Source organism: Puma concolor, chromosome B2 (genome assembly GCF_028749965.1).
Source record: "Puma concolor isolate L17-30 chromosome B2, mPumCon1.1.hap2, whole genome shotgun sequence".
Lineage (NCBI taxonomy): Eukaryota > Metazoa > Chordata > Mammalia > Carnivora > Felidae > Puma > Puma concolor.
Genome location: NC_141671.1, coordinates 11,447,131 through 11,472,801, shown reverse-complemented (window position 1 = coordinate 11,472,801; position 25,671 = coordinate 11,447,131). Strand labels below are relative to the sequence as shown.

The window sequence follows — 25,671 nt, the reverse complement described above, 5'->3', positions numbered from 1 at the left end:
CTTGCCATTTTTATTGGGATGACCCAAACATGACCTTTTACTTCCAGAGAAGAGTCTTCAGATAAGGCTTCAGATTCCATAAAACCTGGCAAACAAATTCCCATTTTTATTTTCTAGTCACACAGAGGTGCTGGTGTTAGCGTTCACTGCAGCATTGTATTTCATTCTTTGGTGACATTATTGGCTGTTTGACAGGTTACGTTTGCCAGATACGTTTGCTTGATGGTCAGATTCCAGCTGGCCGGATTTGTTCACTACTCAGTATTGGGGCCATATGTTATTGCCAGAGACTGCACTTGTCCCCTTCATACACGTGAAGCTTGCAGGAAGCACAGTGACACCCCTTGTATCATGTCATAAAACTCTATCATTGCTCCGGGGAGTCTTGGTAAAACTTCGAAGCCCCGGGTCCTTCTGGGGTCTCGGTTAGGTACTGTGAATCTGAGCCCCCTATGCCCTCACCGTGTATCATTATGGATCAAACATCCTTTCAGTTTCCCCTGTCATCAACTCTTGGTTGTTAGGATTCTAAGTGGAGATCTCACAAAATGGGCTTGTAGAATGTGCTTAATACATGTGTTTAAAAAGGGAGAAGAAATGCTTACTCATCACCAAAGCTGCGCGTCTTTGCTATTTTCAGATGTGCCAAAAATGGCTACACGTCCCGATGGTATCACCTCTCCTGTGGGGAGCATTTCTGTAACGAATGCTTTGACCATTACTACAGAAGGTTTGTTCACTAATTGTTGGAGGTTTCCATGGTGGAGGGCACGGTGGTGGGAGTGGTGGGGGAGGCGGAAGGGGTCAGGCAGTTAAGACGGAGCCCACAGGCTTACTGAGTTACTCCCCCGTTCCAACCATGCCAACTACAGCCGTGCCAGAATTTCGATGCAGTAGTTTGCTGTGTGCGTGCTTATGTGCGTGCACACTCAGGACTCAGAAAGTATCTGCTGTGAGATAGTCATTGTTTTTACTCTGCAAGTTGTGAAAAATGTGGGCACTGCTTTGCTATTCTGTGACCGGGCATGGGTGCAGAGATTTTGGGGAGGATGCTGACGACTACAGGGTGCTGGACAGTCATCCCTTCTTAATAGTTTTCGATACTAAACTGGAAGGACCTCACCCTTCCCGACAGCCTGTTTGAAGGGCACCAAGGTAACTTTCCCCCTTCGTAGTGACAGGGCTAGTTAAATCCTTTACGTAAGACTTCCTAACCTGCTTCCTGTTTTTGAAAACCTGGTGAACTTCTAGCTTGATATATTTATATTTATTTATTTTTTCAGCCATAAGGATGGATATGACAAATATACTACCTGGAAAAAAATATGGACTAGCAACGGGAAAACCGAACCTAGCCCCAAAGCTTTCATGGCAGACCAGCAGCTCCCATACTGGGTAAAAAAAATATAATGCTTTATTGTGCTGGAAAACGTTTGTGGAGCCAAAGGCAAGAATGGATGAAAATACTGATTTTTTAGGGAATCTTTCTATTATTACACTTACTCTTCTTTCTGTGTCTTAAAGCATATCACATTTTTTGTTTTTGTAGAAAACTTGGACAATTCACTTACTATAAAGAAGAAACTAAACTAAAACTGCCACCAGTTGATACACATCTCTCAAATCTTTTTTTCTGTTCATATTTTTATGTGTGTGTTGAAGCACAGTTGCATGCTTTTATACACAAATCCTAATTAGGTTGAAAATCATACTTTGTGTATAATTTTTTGTAGTATTTAGTTTATTAACTTAACTTTATATTACTTTTCCCTGTAGCCATGCTTGAAGATATATTTTAATGATTGTGTATATTATTAGGTAAATACACCATCATTTAATAAATGGCTAATTTTTAAAATATAGGTAATTCTGAGTTTCTCTTGTACACTTAAAATTTATTAATTACTTTTTTACGTTTATTTATTTATTTTGAGAGAGAGGGAGAGAGAGAGAATCCCAAGCAGGCTCTGTCAGCACAGAGCCTGATGTGGGGCTCCAACCCACAAGCCATGAGATGATGACCTGAACCAAGATCAAGAGCTGGATGCTCAACTGACTCAGCCACCCCTAAAAGTTTTTTTATTGATGCAAAGCTCACATAACAAACTTAACTATTCTTTCATTAAGTTTTATATAAGTAATCTCTATACCCAACATGCGGCTCGAACTCACAACCCTGGAACCGGGAGTCGCATGCTGTTCCACTGAGCCAAGCAGGCATCCCAAAACTATTTTAAAGTGCACAGTGTAGAGGCATCTGTTACACTGACAGTGTTGTGCAACCAAATACTAATTGCAAAGCCTCTTCATCGTTCACAGAAGAAACCTGTGCCCATCAAGCAGTCCCCTTCCATTTCCGCTCCCCCAGCTCCTGACAGCCCCTGATCTTTATGGATTACCTCTTTAGGATGTTTTACGTAAAGGAATCATGCAGCATGTGACCTTTCGTGACTGGCTTCTTTCTCAGAGCATAACGTTTTTGAGGTTTATCTCTATTGTACTTCATTCCTTTTCATGGGTAATGTTCCATAGTGTGGGGTGGTCAGATTCTATTTATCCGTTTATCTGATGACATTTGGGTTGTTGTCACCTTTTTGTTATTGCAAGTAGTTGCTGCTGTGGACATTTGTGTGTGAATATTTGAATTATCTGCTTTCAGTTCTGTTTGGTACATATATACCTTGGAATAAAATTGCTGGGTCATATGGTAATTCTATGTTTTACTCTTAGAGGGACTTGTAGACTGTTCTCCATAGCAGATTGCTGTACTGTCTTCATTCCCAGCGGTAGTGCATGAGGCTTCAGATTTCACCATATCCTCACTAACTCTCATTTTCCATTAATTTGATTCTATGTATCGTAGTGGGTGTGAGTGACAGATACCACTCGCGGGGTGTCTTGCTGTGGTTTTGATTTCTGTAACGACTAATGCATTTTGTGTGTGTGTGCTTGTTGGTCATTTGTTTATCATCTTTGGAGAAATAACTGTAAGTCTTCTGTCCATTTTGAAATATTATTGATTCCCTATGCTGTATTTCGTTTCTGTGACTTAACTAATAATTGGAAGTTTGTAGGTCTTAGTTGCCTTCACCTATTTCGCCCATCCCTCTACCCACCTCCCTCTGGCGACCAGCAGTTCTCTGTATTTGGGTCTCTTTTTGTTGTTGTTGTGATTCATTTATTTTTTAGGTTCCACATATAAGCAAGATCATACGGTATTTGTCTTTCTCTGACTTATTTCACTTAGCACAACACTGAGTTCATCCATGTTGTTACAAACAGCAGAGACTCATTGCTTTCTATGGCTGTGTTCTATTGTATATATATATCCCACATCATCATCTTTTTTATTTTGAGAGTGTGCAAGCATGTGAGAGTGGGGGAGGGGCAGAGAGAGAGAGAGAGAGAGAGAGAGAGAGAGAGAGAATCCCAAGCAGGCTTCATGCTGCCACTGCAAAGCCTGATGTGGGGCTTGATCTCACGAACCGTGAGATCATGACCTAAGCTGAAATTAAGAGTCAGACGCTTAACCAACTGAGCCACCCAAGCACCCCCTACACCACATCTTCTTTCTCCATTCATCTATTGATTGACGCTTGCTGTCATAATTTGGTTATTGTAAACAAGGCTGCAGTAAACATAGGGGTGCATGTATCTTTTCAAATTAATGTTTTCATTTTCTTTGGGTAAATACCTAGTAGTGGAATTATTGGATCATATGGTATTTTGATTTTTTATTTTTTGAGGAAACTTCATATATTTTCCACAGTGGTTGCCCCAATTTACATTCCTACCAACAGTGCATGAGTGTTCCCTTTTCTCCACATCCTCACCAACACTTACTATTTACATTATTTTTGATGTTTTTTTTTTTTTTAATTTCTTTTGAGGGAGTGGGAGTGGAAGGGACAGAGAGAGAATCCCAGGCAGGCTCCACACTGTCAGCATAGAGCCTGATGTGGGGCTCGAACTCACAAACCATGAGATCATGACCTGAGCCCAGATCAAGAGCCAGATGCTTAATTGACTGAGCCACCCAGGTGCCCCTATTTCTTGACTTTTTAATACTAGTCCTCCTTATAGACTTAAGGTGATATCATTGTGGTTTGGATTTGTATTTCCCTGATGATGAGTGATGTTGAGCATCATTTCATGGGTCTGTTGGTCATCTGTATGTCATCTGTGAAAAAATGTCTATTCAGGTTCTCTGCCCATTTTTTAAAAAAATTTTTTTTTTTAACTTTTATTTATTTTTGAGACAGTGGGAGACAGAGCATGAACAGGGGAGGGGCAGAGAGAGAGGGAGACACAGAATCTGAAACAGGCTCCAGGCTCTGAGCTGTCAGCACAGAGCCCAACGCGGGGCTTGAACTCACAGACTGTGAGATCATGACCTGAGCCGAAGTCGGACGCTTAACCGACCGAGCCACCCAGGCTCTCCTATCTCTGCCCATTTTTAATCAGGTTATTTGTTTTCTTGGTGTTGAGTCGTAAAAGTTCTTTATATATAGTTTGGATATTAACTCTTTATCAGACGTATCACTTGCATGTCTTCTCCTATTCACTGGATTGCCTTTGGGTTTTGTTGATGGTTTCTTCACTGTGCAAACTTTTTATTTTGATGTGTTCCCAGTAGTTTATTTTTGCTTTTGTTTCCCTTGCCTTAGGAGACCTATCCATAAATAATGTTACTAAGGCCAATGTCCATGAAATTACTGCCTGTGTTTTCTTTTAGTAGTTTTATGGTTTCAGGTCTCACATTTAGATCTCTAACCCATTTTGAGTTTATTTTTGTGTATGGTGAGAGAAAGTGGTCTGGTTTCATTCTTTTGTAGGTAGCTGTCCAGTTTTCTCAGCAAATTTATTGAAGAGACTGTGTTTCCCCCATTGTATATTCTTCTCTATTGTAGATTAATTGATCACATAAACATGGGTTTATTTCTGGGCTCTCTCTCTTGTTCCATTGACCTGTGTGTCTGTTTTTGTGCCAGTACCGTAGTGTTTTGATTACTACAGCTTTGTGGTATATCTTGAAATCTGGGATTGTGATACCTCCAGTTCTTTTCTTTCTCAAGATTGCTTTGGATTCAAGGTCTTTTGTGGCTTCATACAAATTTTAGGATTATTCTAGTTCTGTGAAAAATGCTGTTGGTATTTTGGTAGAGATTCCACTAAATCTGTAGATTGCTTTGGGTAGTATGGACATTTTGACAATATTCTTTCAATCCGTGAGCATGATATATCTTTCCATTTGTGTCGTCTTCAGTTTTTTCCATTATTATCTTAGTTTTCAGAGTACAGATGTTTCGCTTCCTTGGTTAACTTTATTCCTAGGTATTTTTATTTTTGGTGTAATTGTAAATTGGGATTGTTTTTTTTTTTTAATTTCTCTTTCTGCTACTTCGTTAATTAGCATATAGAAAGGCAACAGATTTTTGTATGTTAATCTTATATTTTGCAACTTTACTGAATTTATTCTAATAGTTTTTTGGTGGAGTCTTTAGAGTTTTCTATATATGGTATCATGTCATCTGCCGGTAGTAACAGTGTTACTTCTCCCTTACCAATTTGGATGCCTTTTATTTCTTCTTTTAAATGCTTATTTACTTTTTTGAGAGAGAGAGCAAGAGTGAGAGAGAGCGAGAGCGAGCACAAGCGGGGTAGGGGCAGAGAGAGATGGAGACATAGGATCCAAAGCAGGCTCCAGGCTCTATGCTGCCAGCACAGAACCCAACACAGGACTTGACCTCTCAAATTGCAAGATCATGACCTGAGCTGAAGGCAGACACTTAACCGACTGAGCCACTTAGTCTCCCCCATGCTTTTTATTTCTTTATGCAGCAATCAGACAAAAAAAAAAAATGAAAGGCATCTTTTTCCCATTTTTAATTGGGTTGTTTATCTTTTGTTGTTGAATTGTAAGAGTTCTTTATATATTTTGGATCCTAAGCCTTCATGATATACAACTTGCAGATATTTTCTCCTATAGGTTGCCTTTTCACTTCTTGATAGTGTCTTTTGATGCATAAAAATTTTTAATTTTGAAGTTCAGTTTATCCATTTTTTCTTTTGTTGCTTGTGTTTCTGGTGTCATATCCAAGAATCCATTGCCAAATCTGAGGTCATTAAGATTAACTTCTGTGTTTTCTTCTAAGAGTTTTATCACTTTAGCTCTTCATTTAGGTATTTGATCCATTTTGAATTAATTTTTGTATGTATGTGAAGGAGGTGTTCGACTTTATGGATAGCTGCACACTCAAAAAATAAACCTTTTACTTTGGAATAATTTTAAATTTATGGAAAAGTTGCAAGGATAGTAACAGAATTCCAATGTGTCCTTTATCCAGTTTCTCCTGATGTTATCACCCAACAGCCATGATACTGAGCTCAGAAAATAACATCGGTATAGTACTAATAACTATATTACAGAATTTATTTGGATTTCATTGTTTTTTTTTCACTAGTGTCTTTTTTTTCTTTTTTTCTTTTTAAAGCTGTTCCAGGATCCAGTTCTGTTTAATGTCCATGCTTTTTGACTAAATTTAGCTCTGATTATTTCTTTGGGTTAAAGCTGTAAAGCCTTTATTACAACAGTACTTAGGTCTCCTTTGTGCTTTCTTCGTGCCTGAGATGGTATTGAATCAGTATTTACTTTATGCGGTAAAAGCGGATTATATGGGTGCTGGTCATGCAAGGAGGAGAAAAAGTACTTAGTGCAAAAAGGTTGGTCAGATCGGGTGGAAAAGATGGCAGACTGAGTGGTAGAGGATGGAAATGCTAGCATAAGATTAGCCAACTCATTGACCTTGACATGTTACTTTCCATGTAGGTTCAATGTACAAAACCTGAGTGTAGAAAATGGAGACAACTTACCAAGGAAATCCATCTTACTCCACAGATAGCAAGGACCTACCGATGTGGTATGAAATTGAATTCTACTACTGTTAAGGTATGATCTCTGTTGGTTTTCCTTTTGAATTAATGGATGGGTTAATTTAGTTGTAAGTAGTGATGGTGTGTGTTTTTCATTTACTGTATTTTTTTCTTCATCTTTTTTGAAAGTTTATTTTGAGAGAGAAAGAGTGAGTGGGGGCGGGGCAGAGAGAGAGAATCCCAAACAGGGCTCGATCCCATGACCTGATCATGACCTGAGCCGAAGTCAGACGCTTAACTGAGTGAGCCACCCCGGCGCCCCAGTTTTTAATTTATTGTATTGATGATCGTATTGGTCCATGAATAACAGAACCCTAGCTACAATGGCTTAACTGAGGATTTTATTTTTTTCTCATTATAATCAGTTTGGAAACAGTGTGCCCAGGCTTGGTGTGGCTGTCCAGGTTCGGTCTCCCTTCTAGTTTCTAGTCCCATCAGGAGATGGTTGTGGTACCATCAGCCATTGTATCCAAATTCTAAGCAGAGAAGATGAGGAAGGCAAAGAGCAAGAGGGGTGTGCCAGCTGAGCTTCACCCTTTTTTACTGGTGTAATAGTGGCTTTCCGGAAAGTTCCAACAGTAGATTTCTCTTTACATTTCATTGGCTGGAACAGGATCATGCAGCTACTCTGAACAACAGTAGAGATAAAAGAAGAAAGTATTTTAAAACTGAGCATGTTGAAATAGCAAACAAAAGCAGGATCCTTTTAGCAAGGTAGAAGGGATGGATGGATAGGTTTGGGCAATTAGGAATCTGATATAGTTGGTACAGGGTCTTTTTGTTTGTTTTTGTTTTTTGACAAGTGGCAATTAGTGTTTAAAAGTGTTATTCTTATTAGTGTTTTATTTATTTTCTATGTTAGTTTCAGGTATATAATATAGTGATTCAGTAATTCTATACAGTACTCAGTGTTCATCATGATAAATGTACTCTTAATCCCCATCCCCCCACTTACCTCCCCTTTGGTGATCATCTATTTGTTCTTTACATTTAAGAGTCTGTCTCTTGGTTTGTGTCTTTTTTTCCTTTCCTTGATTGTTAAATTTCACATATGTGTGGCATCATATGGTATCTGTCTTTCTCTTATTTTGCTTAGCGTTTGTTATATGCTAAAGCTCCATCTGTGTTGTGCACATGGCAAGAGTTCATTTTTTAATGGCTGAGTACTAATCCATTGTGTGTGTGTGTGTGTGTGTGTGTGTGTGTATACATATACATACCACTGCTTCTTTATCCATTCATCTATTGATGGACACTGGGCTGCTTCCATTCTTTGGCTGTTGTAAATAATACTGCAATAAACATATGGGTGCATGTATCCCTCTGCATTAGTGTTATGGTATTTTTTTGGGTGAATACCCAGTAGTGCAATTACTGGATGATAGGGCACTTCTATTTTTAACTTTTTGAGGAACCTCCATACTGTTTTCCACAGTGGTTGCACCAGTTTGCATTCCCACCAACAGTACAAGAGGGTCCTTTTTCTCCACATCATTGCCAACACTTGTTTCTTGTGTTGTTGATTTTAGCCATTCTGGCAGGAGTACCTCATTGTAGTTTTGAATTGCATTTCCCTGAGGATGAGTGATGTTGGGCATCTTGTCATGTGCCTGTTGGCCATGTGTATGTCGTCTTTAGAAAAACGTCTATTCGCGTCTTCCCCATTTTTGATTGGATTATTCATTTTTTGGGTGTTGAGTTATATCAGTTATTTATGTATTTTGGGATCTAGCTGTTTATCAGATATGTCATTTGCAAATATGATCTCCCATTCATTAGGTGGCTTTGTAGTTTTGTTGATTGTTTCCTTCATCATGCAGAAGCTTTTTATTTTGATGTAGTCCCAATAGTTTATTTTTGCTTTTGTTTCTCTTGCCTCTGGAGACCTATCTAGAAAAATGTTGCTTTTGCCAGTGTCAAAGAAGTTACTGCCTGTGTTCTCTTCAAGGATTTTTATGGCTTGCAGTGTTACATTTAGGTTTTTAATGCACTTTGAAGTGTGTGTGTGTGTGTGTGTGTGTGTGTGTGTGTGTGTGTGTGTGTGTGATGTAAGAAAGTGGTCTAGTTTCTTTCTTTTGCATGTAGCTGTCCACTTTTTTTTTAAGCACCATTTGTTGAAGAGATTGTCTTTTTCCCATTGGATATTCTTAACTGCTTTGTCAAAGATTAATTGACCATATAATTGTGGGTTCATTTCTGGTTTTATATCCTGTTCTGTTGATCCATGTGTCTGTTTTTGTGCCAGTACCATACTGCCTGGATCACTACTGCTTTGTAGTGTAATTTGAAGTCTGGAATTACGATGCCTCCAGCTTTGCTTTACTTTTTCAAGATCGCTTTGGCTGTTTGGGGTCTTTTGTGGTTGCATGCAAATTTAGGGTTGTTTGTTCTAGCTCTGTAAAAAATGCTGCTGGTATTTTCGTAGAGATTGCATTAAATCTGTAGATTGCTTTTGGTGGTATGGACATTTTAACAATTTTGTTTTTCTTTTTAATATATTTTTTTTTTTATTTTTGAGAGACAGAATGTGAGTGGGGGAGGGGCAGAGAGAAAGGGAGTCACAGAATCCGAAGCAGGTTCCAGGCTTTGAGCTGTCAGCACAGAGCCTGACACAGGGCTGGAACTCCTGAGCCATGAGATCATGACCTGAGCTGAAGTTGGACATTCAACCAACTGAGCCTCCCAGGGTGCCCCCAATATTTGGTTTTCTAATCCATGGGCATGGGATGTCTTTCCATTTCTTTATGTCATCTTCAATTTCTTTCATCAGTAGTTTATATTTTCAGAGTACAGGTCTTTTTCTTCTTAGGTTTATTCCTAGGCATCTTATTGTTTTTTGGTGCAGTTGTAAATGGGATTGTTTTCTTAATTTTTCTTTCTGCTGCTTCATTGTTGATACATAGAAATGTAACAGGTTTCTGTAGATTGATTTTGTATCCTGTGATTCTAATGAATTTATCAGTTATAGCAGTTTTTTGGTAGAGTATTTTGAGTTTCCTGTGTATAGTATCATGTCGTCTGCCAGTAGTGAAAGTTTTACTTCTTCCTTACTGATTTGGATGCCATTTCTTTTTGTTGTCTGATTGCTGAGGCTAGGACTTTGAGTACTATGTTGAACAAAAGTGGTGAGAGTGGACATCCTTGTCTTGTTTCTGACGTTAGGGGAAAAGCTCTGTTTTTTCCCGTTGAGGATGATGTTAGCTGTGGGTTTTTCATACATGGCCTTTGTTATGTTGTGATATGTTCCCTCTAAACCAGCTTTGTTATGGGTTTTTATCATGAGTTGATGTTGTACTTTGTCAAATGATTTTTCTGCATCTGTTGAAATGATAATATAGTTCTTACTCTTTTTCTTACTGGTGTGATTTATTGTGTTGATTAGTTTACACATACTGAACCACCCTTGCAACCCAGGAATAGATCCCACTTAATCAAGGTGAATGGTTTGGTTTTTTTTTTTAATGTTTTATTTTTGAGAGAGAGAAAGACCGAGCATGAGCGGGGGAGGGGCAGAGAGAGAGGGAGACACAGAATCTGAAGTAGGCTCCAAGCTCTGAGCTGTCAGCACAGAGCCCGATGCAGGGCTTGAACCCACAAGCTGTGAGATCATGACCTGAACCAAATTCGGATGCTTAACTGACTGAGCCACCCAGGTGCACTGAATGATTTTTTAAATGTATTGTTGTATTTGGTTTGCTAGCATTTTGTTGAGGATTTTTGCATCTTTGTTCATCACAGGTACTGGTCTGTAGTTGCCTTTTTTTGTAGCGTCTTTATCTGGTTTTGGAATCCAGGTAAAGCTGGCCTCATAGAATGAATTTGGAAGCTTTCCTTCCTCTTCTATTTTTTGGAATAATTTGAGAAGAATAGGTGTTAACTTTTCTTTAAATGTTGGTAGAATTCCTCTGTGAAGCCATCTAGTCCTAGACTTTTATTTATTGGGAGTTTTGTGATTACTGATTAAATTTCTTTGCTTGATTAATGATTCAACCAGTCTGTTCAAATTTTGTATTTCTTCCTGGTTTCTGTTTTGGTAGGTTATATGTCTCTAGGAATTTATCCATTTCTTTGAGGTTGTCCAATTTGTTGGCATGTAGTTTTCCATAATATATTTTGCAATTGTTTATATTTCTAAGATGTTGGTTGTTTCCCCTCTCTCATTTATGATTTATTTCTTCGAGTCCTTTCTCTTTTTTTCTTGATGAGTTTGGCTGGAGGTTTATCAATTGTATTGTTTTTTGTTTTTTTCAAAGAACCAGCTCCTGGTTTCGTTGATCTGTTATAGTGTTTTTTAGTTTCTGTACGTTTATTTCTGCTCTGATCTTTTTTTTTTTTTTTTTTCCTTCCTTTTGCTGTCTTTGGGCTTCATTTGTTGTTCCTTTTCTAGCTCTCTTAGGTGCAAGGTTAGGTTGTTGAGATTTTTCTTGCTTTTTGAAGTAAGTCTGCATTGCTATAAACTTCCCTTTTAGAACTGCTTTTGTTGTGTCCCAAAGGTTTTGAACCATTGTATGTTCATTTTCATTTGTTTCCATGTACTTTTTCATTGTGTAATAGCATGTTATTTAACCTTCATGTATTTGTGCTCTTTCCAGATTTTTTCTTGTGGTTGACTTCAAGGTTCATAGTGTTCTGGTCCGAAAAGATGCATGGTATAGGACTTTGATCATTTTAAATTTGTTGAGGCTTGTTTTGTGGCCCAATATGTGATCTCTTGTGGGGAGAGCTCAATGTGTACTTGAACATGTATTCGGCTTTTATTTAAAAAGTTTTTTTTTTTTAATGTTTATTTCTTTTAGAGAAAGCGCGCAAGTGTGTGCGTGAGTGGGAGAGGGGCAGAGAGAGGAAGACAGAGAATCTGAAGCTGTCAGCACAGACCCCAACGTGGGGCTTCTACCCACCAATGATGAGATCATGACCTGAGCCAAAGTCAGACACTTAACTGACTGAGCCACCCCAGCACCCTGAATGTGTATTCTGTTTTAGGATGGAATGTTCTGAATATATCTCTCAAACCCATCTGTTCAGTGTGTCATTCAAAGCCATTGTTTCCTTGTTGATTTTCTGTTTAGATAATCTGTCCTTTGGTGTAAGTCAGGTGTTAAAGTCCCCTATTATTTTTGTATAATCGATCAGTTCCTTTCTATTTGTTAAGTATTTTATGTATTTGGGTGCTTCTATGTTGAGTGCATAAATATTTATAATTGTTAGATTTTCTTGTTGGATTATTTGCTTTGCTATCGTGTCCTTGTCTGTCTCTTTTCTGTTAAAGTCTATTTCGTCTAAGTATCGCTACTCTGGCTTTCTTTTGACATCCATTTGCGTGATGTTTCTTCATCCCCTCGCTTTAAATCTGCAGGTGTTTTTAGGTCTAAAATGAGTATCTTGTGGGCAGCATATACATGGGTCTCGTTTTTTAATCCATTTTGTAAACTCGTGTCTTTTTTTTTTTTAATTTATTTATTTTTGAGAGAGCATGCATGCGTGTGTGAGAGGGGCAGAGAGAGAGAGGGAGAGAGAATCCCAAGCAGGCTCCATGCTTTCAGCATAGAGCCGGATGCGGGGCTTGATCTCTTGAACTAGGAGATCATGATCTGAGCCCCAGTCAACTGCTTGGCTGACGTAGCCACCCAGGCGCCCCAACCTATGTCTTTTGCTTAGAGCGTTTAGTTCATTTACATTCAATGTTGTTATTGATGGCCATATATTTATTGTCATTTTATTACTTGTTTTGTGACTGTTGCTGAAGATTTTCTCTGATCCTTTCTTGTCTTTCTTTCATGGTTTGCTGGTTTTCTTTAGCTCTCTATTTGGATTTCTTTTTATCCTTGGCGTATTTGTTAGTGATTTTTGAATTGTGGTTACTATCAGGTTTGTGTATAACCTCTTCTGCATATAGCAGTCTGTATTAAGCTGATGGTCATTTAGGTTTGAACCATTCTTTTTTCCTATCTTCCCCATGTTTTAGGTATAGTGTGTTACATCCTTTTGTGTGTTTCTTGGCTGTTCGTTTTTTTTTTAAATAGAAATACTCATTTTAACTGCATTTCTGTTTTCTACAGTCATTTTTGGTCTCTCCTTTCCACTCAAAGAGTCCCCTTTAATATTATTTGCAGGACTGGATTAGTGGTCATGTACTATTTTGGTTTTTGTCTGGGAAGCTTTCTATCTTTCCTTCCATTCTTGATGATAGTCTTTCTGGATAGAGGATTCTTGGCTACAGGTGTTTCCCATTCAGCACTTTGAATATAATGTGCCACTCCTTTCTGCCTTGGAAAGTTTCAGCTGATAGCCTTATGGAGTTTCTTTTTTTCTTTCTTTCTTTTTTTTTTTTTTAATTAAAAAAAATTTCTAGATAGTGCAAGTTAGGGAGGGGGCAGAGGAAGGAAGAGAGAGAATCCCAAGCAGACTCTATGCCTAGTGCAGAGCTGGACACCTGGCTATATCCCATGACCCTGGGATCATGAACCTGAGCTGAAATCAAGTCAGATGCTCAGTGGACTAAGCCACCAAGGCACCTCTGGGATTTCTTTTGTATGTAACAGTCTTCTTTTGTATTGCTACTTTTAATATTTTTTCCTTATCACTATATTTTGCTATGTTAATTACAGTGTGTTTTAGTGTGGATCTGCTTTTGTTGATTTTATTGGAGGTTCTCTGTGTCTCCTGGATCTGAATATCTGCTTCCTTGCCTAGATAAGGGAAGTTTTCAGCTATCATTTCTTCAAGTAAATGCTCTTCCCCCTTTTCTCTCACTCCTTCTTCTGGGACTCCTATAATAAAATTTTACTATGTTTGATGGAATCACTGAGTTCCTTAAATCTCTTCTCGCTTTGCATAATTCCTTTTTGTCTCTTTTGTTCAGCTTGATTACTTTCCATCACTCTGTTAATTCGTTCCTCTGCCTCTTCCACAGTGCTGTTCATTCCATCAAGTGTGTTTCTCATTTTATTTATTGAGCCCTTTATCTCTGCTATGTTATTCCTTTTCTTAGTGTTAAGGATCTCACTGTTGTTCTCTACTCTTTCTCAAGTCCGTTGAGTATCCTTATGATCATTGCTTTAAATTCTCCATCAGAGGGGTGCCTGGGTGGCTCAGTCAGTTAAGCGTCCGACTTCAGCTCAGGTCACGATCTCACAGTCCGTGAGTTTGAGCCCCGTGTTGGGCTCTGGGCTGATGGCTCAGAGCCTGGAGCCTGCTTCCAATTCTGTGTCTCCCTCTCTCTCTGCCCCTCCCCCATTCATGCTCTGTCTCTCTCTGTCTCAAAAATAAATAAACGTTAAAATTTTTTTTTTTTAAATAAAAAAAATAAAAAAAATAAATTCTCCATCAGACATGTTGCTTGTATCTGTTTTGCTTAGATCTCTGACTGTGGCATTGTCCTGTTCTTTCATTTGGGGCAAATTCCTCTGTCTTCTCATCTTATGTAAGTCTGTATTCCTGTTTCTGTGTATTAGGAAAGCCGGCTACATCTGTTCTTGAGGGTAATGGTCTTATGAAGAGGAGGTCCCGTAGTGCCCTGCCTTGTAGCTCCTCCTGTACCCCAGGGCCTGGAACTTCTGGGAATATCTCCAATGTGTGTTGTGAGTGCTCTGCTGTTGTGTCCTGGCCATTTTATCCTTTAGGCTAGTCATCTGCAGAGGCTCTCTTTGCCTTTTGTGGGCTGTGTTTGGTTCATGGCCTGTGTGTGCTCTAGTTTGCTTGTGAAATGGGACCTGTCACCACTGCCACTGAAACTGAGGCTTTGCAAAACTCCCAGGTGGGGAGACGTGATATGGATAAAGGTTTGCACCCGTCTTCTGGGAGACAGGGCCTGCCATGCTGGGATCGAGGCAAGCGTGACTGCGGAGGGCAAGCATGAACATGGGTGGGGGAGGCTTGGCGTAAGCAAGTTAGGTAGCAGGTGTTGGCGCTGGGTTGGTTCCTGAGGTGGCTCTGTGTTTGTTCCCAGAGGGGTCTCTCTGTGATGGCTGTCTCTCTGGGACGGCTGTCTCTCTGGGACGTGCTCTGAGATGAGCAACTAACCTCCCCACTTTGTGCCCTGGGTGCTCTTCAGATTGCAGTTTTCATGCTGTATGTCCGAGGGCTGTTTGCCCTGCCTTCTCTCCAAGAGTAGCCCCGATGCCCTCTGGGCTCTATCCCTGCCAAGCCCACTGACCTTTCGAACTCTATGCTTTAACTCTTATTGGTTGCAAGAACTCACAGAATTTGTCCCTTCTTACTTTCCAAGCCATTTACTGTGGGGATATGTTTTCCCCGTGCACTCCCGTGTGCCAGTCTGTCTTTTTCCTTCCCCACTATAGTTTCTCCCTCCCTACCACAGCGGCCATGATCCATTTCTTTCCCAAGCTTCATCTCAGCACTCATACCTTCTTTAATGTGGCCTTTTCTCCATCTTTAGTTGTGGAGTTTCTTCTGCCAGTCTTCAGATCAATTTCTCAGGTAGTTAGGGTGATTTGATAGTTCACCTAGTTTTATTCGTGGGACAAGGCAAGCCTAGGGTCCTTTTTTTTTTTTTTTAACGTTTTATTTCTTTTTGAGACAGAGACAGAGCATGAATGGGGGAGGGGCAGAGAGAGAGGGAGACACAGAATCGGAAGCAGGCTCCAGGCTCTGAGCCATCAGCCCAGAGCCTGACGCGGGGCTCGAACTCACGGACCGCGAGATCGTGACCTGAGCCGAAGTCGGACGCTTAACCAACTGAGCCACCCAGGTGCCCCAGCCTAGGGTCCTTCTACTCCACCTCCATCTTCCCCTCTGAAAATAAAGTTTTATTGGACACAGCCATGCTCATTCATTATTGGCTATGGTTGCTTTCATGCTACAATGGCAGAGGGGTTGTGATGTAGAAAATACGATACACAGAATTTAAAATATTTACTATCTGGCCCTTTACAGAAAATGTTTCCTGATCTCTGTTCTGACCCATGAGCATGGTATATCTCTCCGTCTCTTCAGGGTCTTTAATTTCTCTCAAGAAATCGTTGAGAAATTTGTTGAGAAACAAAAAATTGTTGAGAAAAAAAATATTTTTCTCATTTCCACGGAGGGTGTCTTTTGTTAAATTTATTTCTAGATACTCTGCTTTTTCTAATTATATGTAGGATTTATTTTTAATTTCATTGTCAAGTTGTTTGTTAAAATTATATAGAAATGCTGTTTACTTCACATGTTGATTTTATACCTAGAGACTTTCTTGAATTCACTTCTTAAATTTCAAAGATCGTTTATAGGTTCCTTTGGGTTTTCTACAATCACATCAACTGTGAATAAAGACTGTTTTACTCTTTTTTTTTAATGTTTATTATTGAGAGAACGAGACAGAGCATGAGTGTGGGAGGGGCAGAGAGAGGAGGAGACACAGAATTTGAAGCAGGCTTCAGGCTCTGAGCTGTCTCAGCACAGATCCCGACATGGGGCTCGAACCCACCAACTGTGAGATCATGACCTGAGCGGAAGTCGGACGCCCAACCGACTGAGCCACCCAGGAGCCCGTTTTACTGTTTTTTAAAAACTCAATGTTTGGGGCGCCTGGGTGGCTCAGTCGGCTAAGCGTCCGACTTCAGCTCAGGTCACGATCTCGCAGTTCATGCGTTCGAGCCCCGCGTTGGGCTCTGTGCTGACAGTTCAGAGCCTGGAACCTGTTTCAGATTCTGTGTCTCCCTCTCTCTCTGACCCATCCTGTTCACGCTCTCTCTCTGTCTCAAAAATAAATAAACGTTAAAAAAAAAAAATTAAAAACTCAGTGTTTGGGGCACCTGGGTGGCTCAGTCGATTAAGCGTCCAACTCTTGGTTTTGGCTCAGGTCATGATCTCACACATGGGCTGGAGCCACTCGTTGGGCTCTGCATTGCTGGCGGTGTGGAGCCTGCTTGGGATCCTGTCTCTCCCTCTCTCTCTGCTCCTCCCTCACTTGCTCTGTCTCTCTCTCAAAATAAATAAATTAAAAAAAAATTAAAAATACAATGTTTTGGGACACCTGGGGGGCTCAGTCAATTACGTGTCTGACTCTTGATTTTGGCTCAGGTCATGATCTCACCATCATGAGATCGAGCCCCTCCTCACACTCCATGCAGGGTGTGGACCCTGCTTGAGATTCTCCCTCCCTCCACCCCTTCCCTGCTTATGCACGCATGCTCTCTCTCTCTCAAAAAAACAAACATATATATATAAAATCTCGGTTGTTTGCTCTTTCTTCTTGTCTTATTACATTGGTCAGGACCACCAGTACAGGGTTGAGTAGAAGTTGGAAAACAGACATCTTTGTCTTGTTACTGACCTGAGAAGGAATGTGTTCAGTATTTTTTTCATTATGTATAGCGTTGGGTGTAGTTTTTCTTGGACGTCTTTTATCAGACTGAGAAGGTTCCTTTCTATTCCTAGGTTTCCGAGAACTTTTTATTATGAACAGATGTTGGATTTGTTTTTAATTTTTTAAAAATGTTTATTAATTTTTGAGAGATAGAGAAGCACGAGCATGGAAGGGGCAGAGAGAGAGAGAGACACAGAATCCAAAACGGGCTCCAGACTCTGAGCTGTCAGCACGGAGCCCGATGTGGGGCTTGAACCCAAGAACTGGGAGATCATGACCGGAGCTAAAGTCAGACACTTAGCCGACTGAGCCACCCAGGAGCCCCACAGATGTTGGATTTTGTGAAAAACTTTCTCTGCATTTTTTATGATGATCATATTGGTTTTTCACCTTCAATCTGTTAATGTAGTGAATCACACAGATTCTGGCATGTTGAAACAGCCTTGCGTTCCTGGGGGAAAGAATCCCACTTGTGCTTAATATGTTATCCTTTTAATGTATTGTTGGATTCGGTTTGCTGATGCCTTGTTTTGGAATTCTGCACCTGTGTTCATGATGAATACTATCTGTCATTTTCTTATAATATCCTTGTCAAGTTAGTTCTGGTATCCAAGTTATGCTGGTTCCATAAGACAATTGAGAAGTATATCCTCCTCCTCTAAAGAGTTTGTGTAAGATTGATATGATTTCTTTCTTACTGTTTGGTGTGATTGGTTGTGAGGACATTAGGCCAGTTTTCTTTGTGAGAAGTTTTGAAATTACAAATTCAATGTTTTTAACAGATGCATGGTTTATTCTACATGTTTTACACAGTTGCATTTATTTATTTTTATTTTTAAGTAATCTCTACACCCAATGTAGGGCTCAGTCTCACAACCCTGAGATCAAGAGTCGCACGCTCCACTGCCTGAGCCTGCCAGATGCCCCTAGGTGGTTGTGGTTTTGAAGAAATTTGTTTATTTCATCTACATTGTCAAATTTGTTAGAGTTGTTTGTACTGTTCCCTCGTTCCCCTTTTAATGTCAGTGGGATCTGTGGTGGTATCCCTGTTTTATTCATGTTGGTATGTGGGAGTGAAGGGTGGAAAGTACACATGTAAGCCTGGGATCAGGGTCCTGGAAGTAGCCAGTCTTGTTCTGAAACCTTTCGATTTATCCCTAAATTGGTGCACAAGCTGAACCTTCAGACTAGAAAGTCTCTTGGTAGGATAGGAGAGAAAAATATGGGAGGGGGCTGATGTTCATTTTTTAGGCTGAGTGGGGACACGGACAGGAATTGGGGTTTGAGTAGTGAAGGCATGAGGAGCTTGTATGGCAAAGGGGAGCCTGTCCAGCCAGCAAAACAGTAACATGGCTGCACTGAACTTAACTAGCACCTGTGCCCCAGATGACTTCTCAAGTGAAAAGTCGCCTCAGTCACGTTTCATTATAATATTTAAAGTAGAGCTCAAGCCAGAGATCAGTCAAAAATAGACTATTTTTTTAGGCTTCGTGCCCAGTGCAGAGCCTAATGTGGGGCTTGAACTCTCAACCCTGAGAACAAGACCTGAGCTGAGATCAGAGTCAGATGCTTAACTGATTGAGCCACCCAGGCACGCCCCAGCTATTTTAATAGACGCTAGCCTTTGGACCATTTTCACCCAGCCTATTTTTGTGAAGTTTCTAAACAGTTGTTCTAAACGATTAAAAAAAATATTTTGTTGTATGGAAACCAATTTGACAATAAATTTTGTATTTAAATAAATAAAAATCTTAAAAATATATATATTTTGGATAACTTGCATAATAATGTTACTTACTAAATGCTAGGTGTGTTTTACACGCAAAATTTATGTGAAAATCACTTCGTCCTGTCCTTCAACTGGCTGTTGTTTGGCTGTGGTTTAACTGTGGTTTGGAGTTACCCATGACCCCTCTTATCTTTTACACGTGACGATGGAAAATACAATTTTGACTTCATTTCTACTGATGGTTCAGGTCGTTTGTGTCCCTTTTCTCATTGAACTTGATTTTTCTTCGGGTGGTCCGTGTCATTTTCACTTTCTTAAATTTAAGCCACTTTGAAAAGTCTAAGGTTTTCTTTAGAATGAGCTTGTTTTTAGAAAAATAGTATATTTGTCATTGAAAAATTGAAGCAGTATAGAAGAGAACAAAGATGATAGCAAAAAACAAATTCATTGAGTCACCATCATGAAATAACCATTGTTAGATGAGGTTTATTCAAGAGTGTTCCCACATCTGTGCGAGGAGAAGGCCTTGTTGACAGATACCTTCATACTGAGGAAAAGTACTCTTGCTGGTTTTATGTTAAATGATTGCACTTATTTATTCTTTAGTCTTTATTTTTTTAGTTTTTGAAAAAAATTTTATTTTTAGATAATCTCTACACCCAGTGTGGGGCTCAGACTCAACACCCCAAGATCAAGAGTTAGACGTTTCACTGACTGAGCCAGCCAGGCACCCCTAAGTGATTGCGTTTAATACAACAAAACTTAAAACAAGAACAAGCCAAAGTGAAGGAAATTGCTGAACATGGGATGATTATTTCTTCATCACAAGGGATAGTAGTTTCTAGAAACCCCCTAAAAGGTTGAGATAACATACAATGAGAATGTTAGGAGGTTGGAATCGCTGTTTGTTTGTTTATTTTTGAGAAAGAGAGAGCACCCATGAGCATGAGTGGGGGAGGGACAGAGAGAGAGAGAGAGAGAGAGAGACAGAATCCCAAGCAGGCTCCAGGCTCTGAGCTGTCAGCACATAACCCAGTGTGGGGCTTGAACTCACAAACTGTGAGCTCATGGCCTGAGCCGAAGTCAGACACTTAACCAACTGAGCCACCCAGGCACCCCTCTTCTTAACCACCTGAGCCACCCAGGCTCGCCATTTTAATCATAAATGTCATAAAATGGCATATTTTAATCTTAGATGTTACAAGTTGACACCTGGCCATGAAAGGGGAGAAAAGCAAGTTACATCACACTTCAGTCCACCTCACCTTTTCCTTGCTTCTAATTCTTGTTAGTGTTTTCTTGTTTGGTTTTATTTTCTAGTTTGCCTTGCTGGAGTAGCTGTTGTGTTATTTTCTGTAACCGTGATTCCTCTGCTGTTTACTCTTGCTCCTGTGTTTCTGTGGCTTTACTGCTCTCCATGATTTCTTTTAGCACGGTTCCTTCTCTCCCCACATCTTTATTTTGATTCATCACATGGTTGGAAATATTTTAACAACAAGTCCTTTTTCTCAGTGGAGCTCAGAGGTGTCAGATTCCTTACGTTTTTGAAAATGTAATTGTCTTTCTCTCCTCCTGCTTCCCACCGTCTTTAAGTTCAAGGTTTTATGGTCTTCTTAAATTCCAGCTTCTAACTATGGTATCGCATTTTCCCAATCTCCTTTTTCTCTCCAGAGATCTTCCTTTGAGACCCATTGCTGTAGTCTCAATTGATTGCCATCCATAGCCTGATCTTTTGAAATATTTATTTAAATGGTGTTTATTGACCCAGAGTCACTTTGGTCTTCAGCTCAGTATTTTGTCAAGGACAAAGTCTGGAAGGGTTTATTTGTAAAACAACATTAAACAGAATGGTAGCGAGCACCACATGCTGTTTTGGAGCTTGCTTTTGTCGGTTTATATCTCTTAAAGATGCTTCTGTATCAGTGGATAAAGATCTCTTTTTTCTTAAAGACGGCACAATACAGTCCACTGAATGGATGGATCCTGATGAATTTAGTCTGATTAAAGGGTATGTGGGTGACTTTTAAATGTTTACTGTTACTGACATGCTACAGTGAATAGCTTTGTATCTATGCTGTTTTCAGTATATTTGTAGAATCATTTCCCAGAAATGAAGTTTTTTTTTTTTTTTTTTTTTAATGTTTATTTATTTGAGAGAGAGAGAGTGTGAGGAAGGGTCAGAGAGAGAGAGGGAGACACAGAATCCTCAGCAGGCTCCAGGCTCCGAGCTGTCAGCAGCACAGAGTCCGACGCGGGGCTGGAACCCACAAACTGCGAGATCATGACCGGAGCTGAAGTTGGACGCTCAACTGACTGAGCCACCCAAGCGTCCCAAGTTCTGTGTGTGTGTGTGTGTTTTTTTTAATGTTTATTTTTGAGAGAGACAGAGCATGGGGGTCTGGGGGGGGGGGGCGGCCAGAGAGAGAGGGAGACACAGAATCTGAAGCAGGTTCCAGACTCTGAGCTGTCAGCACAGAGCCCAACTTGGGGCTTGAACTCGAGAACTGTGAGATCATGACCTGAGCCGAAGTCAGAAGCTTAACCGACTGAGCCAAGTGTCTCTAGAAGTGAAATTTCTATGTCAAAGTATATACGGTCATTTTATTGTGAGCTAATGCATAGATATGAAAGAGGATTTATAATGTTATGTAAGGAACAAAGAAGTAAAGCAAGCACTCAGGTACCCAGCATCCAGTTTTAGAAACAGAGCCCTACCAAGGCCTCTGTAACTCCCTGGGTGCCCCTCGGTAGTTACCTTTCTCTTCTTCCCCTGCAGGTATCCTGCAGTATTCTGAATTCTGCATTTATTATTCCTCTGCTTTTTGTTGCAGAGTTAATTCGTATTTATGAAACTAAAACAACATGTAAAGTGTTCTCTGTTTCTGTACTGGTTATAAATTATGTCGTATGGTTTGTATTCCTCTGCAGCTTGCTTTTTCACATGCATCCATGTTGATGCTTAAGCTCTGGTTCATTAATTTTCCCTGCTGTGCAGTCTTGCCTTGCATAAATCTACCTACCACAGTGGATCTGTTCTCCTGTTTGTGGATGTGAGGATCGTTTCTCATTTGGGGTCTGTTAGATACAGTGAGTATTCTTGCACATGTGCAAGAGTTTCTCTGGACTATATTCCAGGGGCCAGATTTGCCGGGCCATATGGGATGCCAGTCTTCAGTTTATTTGGGTAACTTTCTTATTGAAGTATACCATGCAAACAGGCAATGCCCAAATCCAAATGCATAGCTCACTGAACTTTCTCAGAGTCCCCCTTTAGCCAGCTCCCAGTGAAGAAATCCAACACTTCTCAACCCCTCAGAAGCCCCCCTGCACCCCTCTTTCGCTCATACCCTCCATCCCAACTCACAGTCCTGGCTTAGAACACTGGACCTGTTTTGCTGGCTTCTGAGCCTTATGTAGATGGACTCCTACGGTATGTGCTCTTCTGGGCCTGGCTTCTTGGTCCCTGTTACGTGTGGGAGCGCGTCCATGTTGTAGCGTGTGCTTTGTGGCTCGTTCCTTCTGATCGCCGTGTAGTGGTCTGCTCTTTGAACGTAACAGTAACACACTTTATTTATTCTACTCTCTATGGACTTCTGCGTTGTGTTTAGCTTTTTTCTATTACAGACAGTGCTCCTTTGAACATTTCTGCTACGTCTGTTGGTGCACATGTGTGAAGGTGCCTCTCGAAAATCTGGCGGAGTTTGAATCGCTGGGCATGCAGCTTGTATGTCTTAAGCTGTGAGAGAGGGTGCCCAGTTGTCACGCATTTAAGTGTTGCCTATTTTGTCAAATCACTCTCTAGATCATTCTCTTCTCTTTACCTTTCCACCTGGGGCATCTTTACGGGAGTGGCTGGGTCTCCCGCACTCTCACTCCTGCGGTGTTTTATCACACTTTTTGCTTTGGCTAATGGAGTAGGTGAAAAGGGGTGTCTTATGGAGGGCACATTGACACACCTGTATTTTGTAAGCAAATCTAGTTAACACTTGGTTTTCTCTTTTGCAGCCTGAGACCTCAGATCATTGTTGCCTTCCAGAGGATCTAGTGAGTATCTGTGCACGTCCTAGACTACAGTTCAGTGTGCCTTCGATGATAAGTACTGAATAAGTCAGTGACAGTAACGGTTTTATGAGTTTCTCTTTGGGTGCCGATCAAAGGCTTTTGATCTGACATGACACCTGTATGATGGACATGTCAGCAGTAGTGGTATCATGGGTGACCCCCCCACCACCTTAAAGAGAAGTAATTCTCTTGCTCCGAGTTAAAAGGGAAGGAGCTGAAGGCTTGCCTTAATACAAGCATCAGCCTTGTTATACTGGTTTCTTGTGGGTGACTTTGTGACCTTATCTCCATGTGACTCCTTCCAGGGGAAGAACAAGAGGCCCGTAATTTGATGGTCTTGGCCCACATTCAGCCACGAGAGTATTCTTGTGTGTTCTGACCTCTGTGTAACTGCTCTGTCCTGTCCCTGCCCACATAGGGGAGGGAAGCAGCATTTCCTGCAGGCGAAGCCTCCTCATGTTTCAATTATGGATCCTTGCTACCCGAGCTGGCAGTCTCCGTGGCCCATACAGCCCGGTCCTATGGCTGTTTCAGAAAATGACTTTTTACATTTCTGAGTTCCTAAAATTCTGAGATTCTGAGTTATTCTGCATTTCAGTAATACAGGGGTGTTAATTTGCAGTTCTTCTACATGTCTGAAACTCAGGAACTGTGACTGATTTTTACACCAAGGGAGGATTGACACCTCTTAAATCTACTTGAAATCCATTCTGTTATATAAAGGGGTGTGTGAAACACACGCCTATTTTTAATAATTAATTTTACCCTCAAGCATTTCCATAGGAAAGCAGTGGCCCAAATATTTTCTGGATTCAAGGTAGGATGAGATTATAGATAGAAAGGAAAAAATGACTATAAATATAGTTGCAGTACCTTATGGATCTGTCTCCTGACATCAGACCCTTTTGCATGCAGAACAATCTGAAACTTTAGAACAGAGGCCATATTCTTGGGATGTAAGAACTTTAAAAAGTTTGGAAGAGATCGGGCCACCTGGGTGGCTCAGTTAAACATCTGCCTCTTCAGCTCAGGTCATGATCTCAGGGTTTGTGAGTTTGAGCCCCACTTTAGGCTCTGTGCTGAGTGTGGAGCCTGCTTGGGATTCTCGCTCCCTGCCTCTCTCCCTCTCTCCCTCCCCCTTTCCCTCTCCCTGTCTCTTCCTCCCCTCTCTCCCTCCCCCTCCCCTGCTTGCTCTCTGTCTCTTTCTCAAAATAAATAAAAATAAATTTAAAAATAAAAGTTGGGAAGAGTTCCCAGATTTGACCTGCCAGTTACTTGTGTTTGGCTAAGAGAGAGTCAGGAGCAGCTGCTTGACCCTGGTTCTATTCCTGTGGCTTTTAGGGTCACTTTGAAAGCAGGCTGTGAACTTTGAGTGCTGTATAAGCTTCTGAGAGCTGCTGTAACAAATGATCATAACCTGAGTGGCTGATGGCCACAGAAGCCTCTTGTCTCCTAGTTTCAGAGGCTATGAGTCTGAGATGAAGGCCGCTGTCCCCCTGAAGGCTCCAGGGGAGCGTTCATCCTGCATCTTCCAGCTTCCAGTGTTACGAGCCACCCTGGGCGTTCCTTGGCTTGTCCAAGTATCACTGCAGTCTCTGCCTTGTGACCCTCTTCCTGTGTGTCTCCCCATCCTTGTGTCTCTTTTCCTTCCCCCTTTTTTTTTAAACTTTTTTTTTTTAAGTTTATTTATTTTGAGAGAGAGAGAGAACAGGACAGGCAGAGAGAGGAGGTGAGAGAAAGAATCCCAAGCAGGCTCTGCACCATCAGCACAGAGCCCAGTGCAGGGCTCTAACTCACGAACCGGGAGATCAAGACCTGAGCCAAAATTAAGAGTCGGAAGCTTAACTGAGCAACCCAGGCGCCCCTCTTCTCCTCCTCTTATGTGGCCGTTAGTTGCAGTGAGTTTAGGGCTCACTCTCCTCTAGTGTGACTGATTACGCTTGTCAAGACCCTGTTTCCAAATAAGGTCACATCCTGAGGTTCTGGGTGGACACAGACTTTGGGGGAGCACCATTTAACCCAGTGTAGTGGCTACTTCATTAACTGTGCTAATCGATTGACTATATCAAGTATGATTTCTTCTATGGCATGTGTAGTGAAGGTGAGAGCTGGGTACTTGATGGTGCATCAGCCGAATTCTTGCTGCATGTCCAGGAGTGGCCACTGTGCCGAGTGGATGCTCTCAGAACGGCAGGATGGAGTGCTGGTGCATCAGTTGCTGTTGGAGCTGCTCACATCCCAGGGCAGAGGCTGGTTGGAGCACCTTCAAGTCAGCTTCAGGGGGAAGAAGGATTGGGAGCAGGTATCAGGGTGGCAGGGCCTCTCTTGGGTCCTCAGTTCACCAACAGCTGCAAGACCCAGGAAGCAGAAGAGATTGGGAAGAGCTTGGGTTCATGTTTGCTGGGGCACTTCCATTCTGACCTCTGCGCGGTCCATGTGGATGGACTGTCAGGGTCTGAACGCTCCGTGTCCTTTCTCCTTGGGGTTATGCTGGGAAGGAGTCCCCAGAGGCAGCCCTGGTGTGTCGGGGAAGGAACTGAAGTTTCTGTGCTTTTTCAGTGTAGCGCACAGGCAGGCCGCAAGGGTAGCCTTGAGAACAGATTGCAAATTGAAATGCCTGCAGGGGCTGAGCTGGTAC

The 25,671-nt window shown here is 41.1% G+C and overlaps 1 protein-coding gene across 5 annotated transcripts in view; it reads left to right on the top strand.

Annotated features, from left to right (window-relative positions):
• KDM1B (lysine demethylase 1B) overlaps nucleotides 1-25,671 on the top strand; it is a 63,218-nt gene that overhangs the window by 5,760 nt on the left and 31,787 nt on the right. For 4 of the 5 annotated variants that reach the window (XM_086706158.1, XM_086706159.1, XM_086706161.1 and 1 more), the window contains 4 exons: nucleotides 641-730; nucleotides 1,284-1,395; nucleotides 6,830-6,949; nucleotides 22,977-23,015. In XM_086706158.1, coding sequence (XP_086562284.1) covers nucleotides 641-730; nucleotides 1,284-1,395; nucleotides 6,830-6,949; nucleotides 22,977-23,015 — 361 coding nt within the window. The remainder of the gene's footprint in view (nucleotides 1-640; nucleotides 731-1,283; nucleotides 1,396-6,829; nucleotides 6,950-22,976; nucleotides 23,016-25,671) is intronic. The other variant, XM_086706162.1, reaches the window with a different exon arrangement.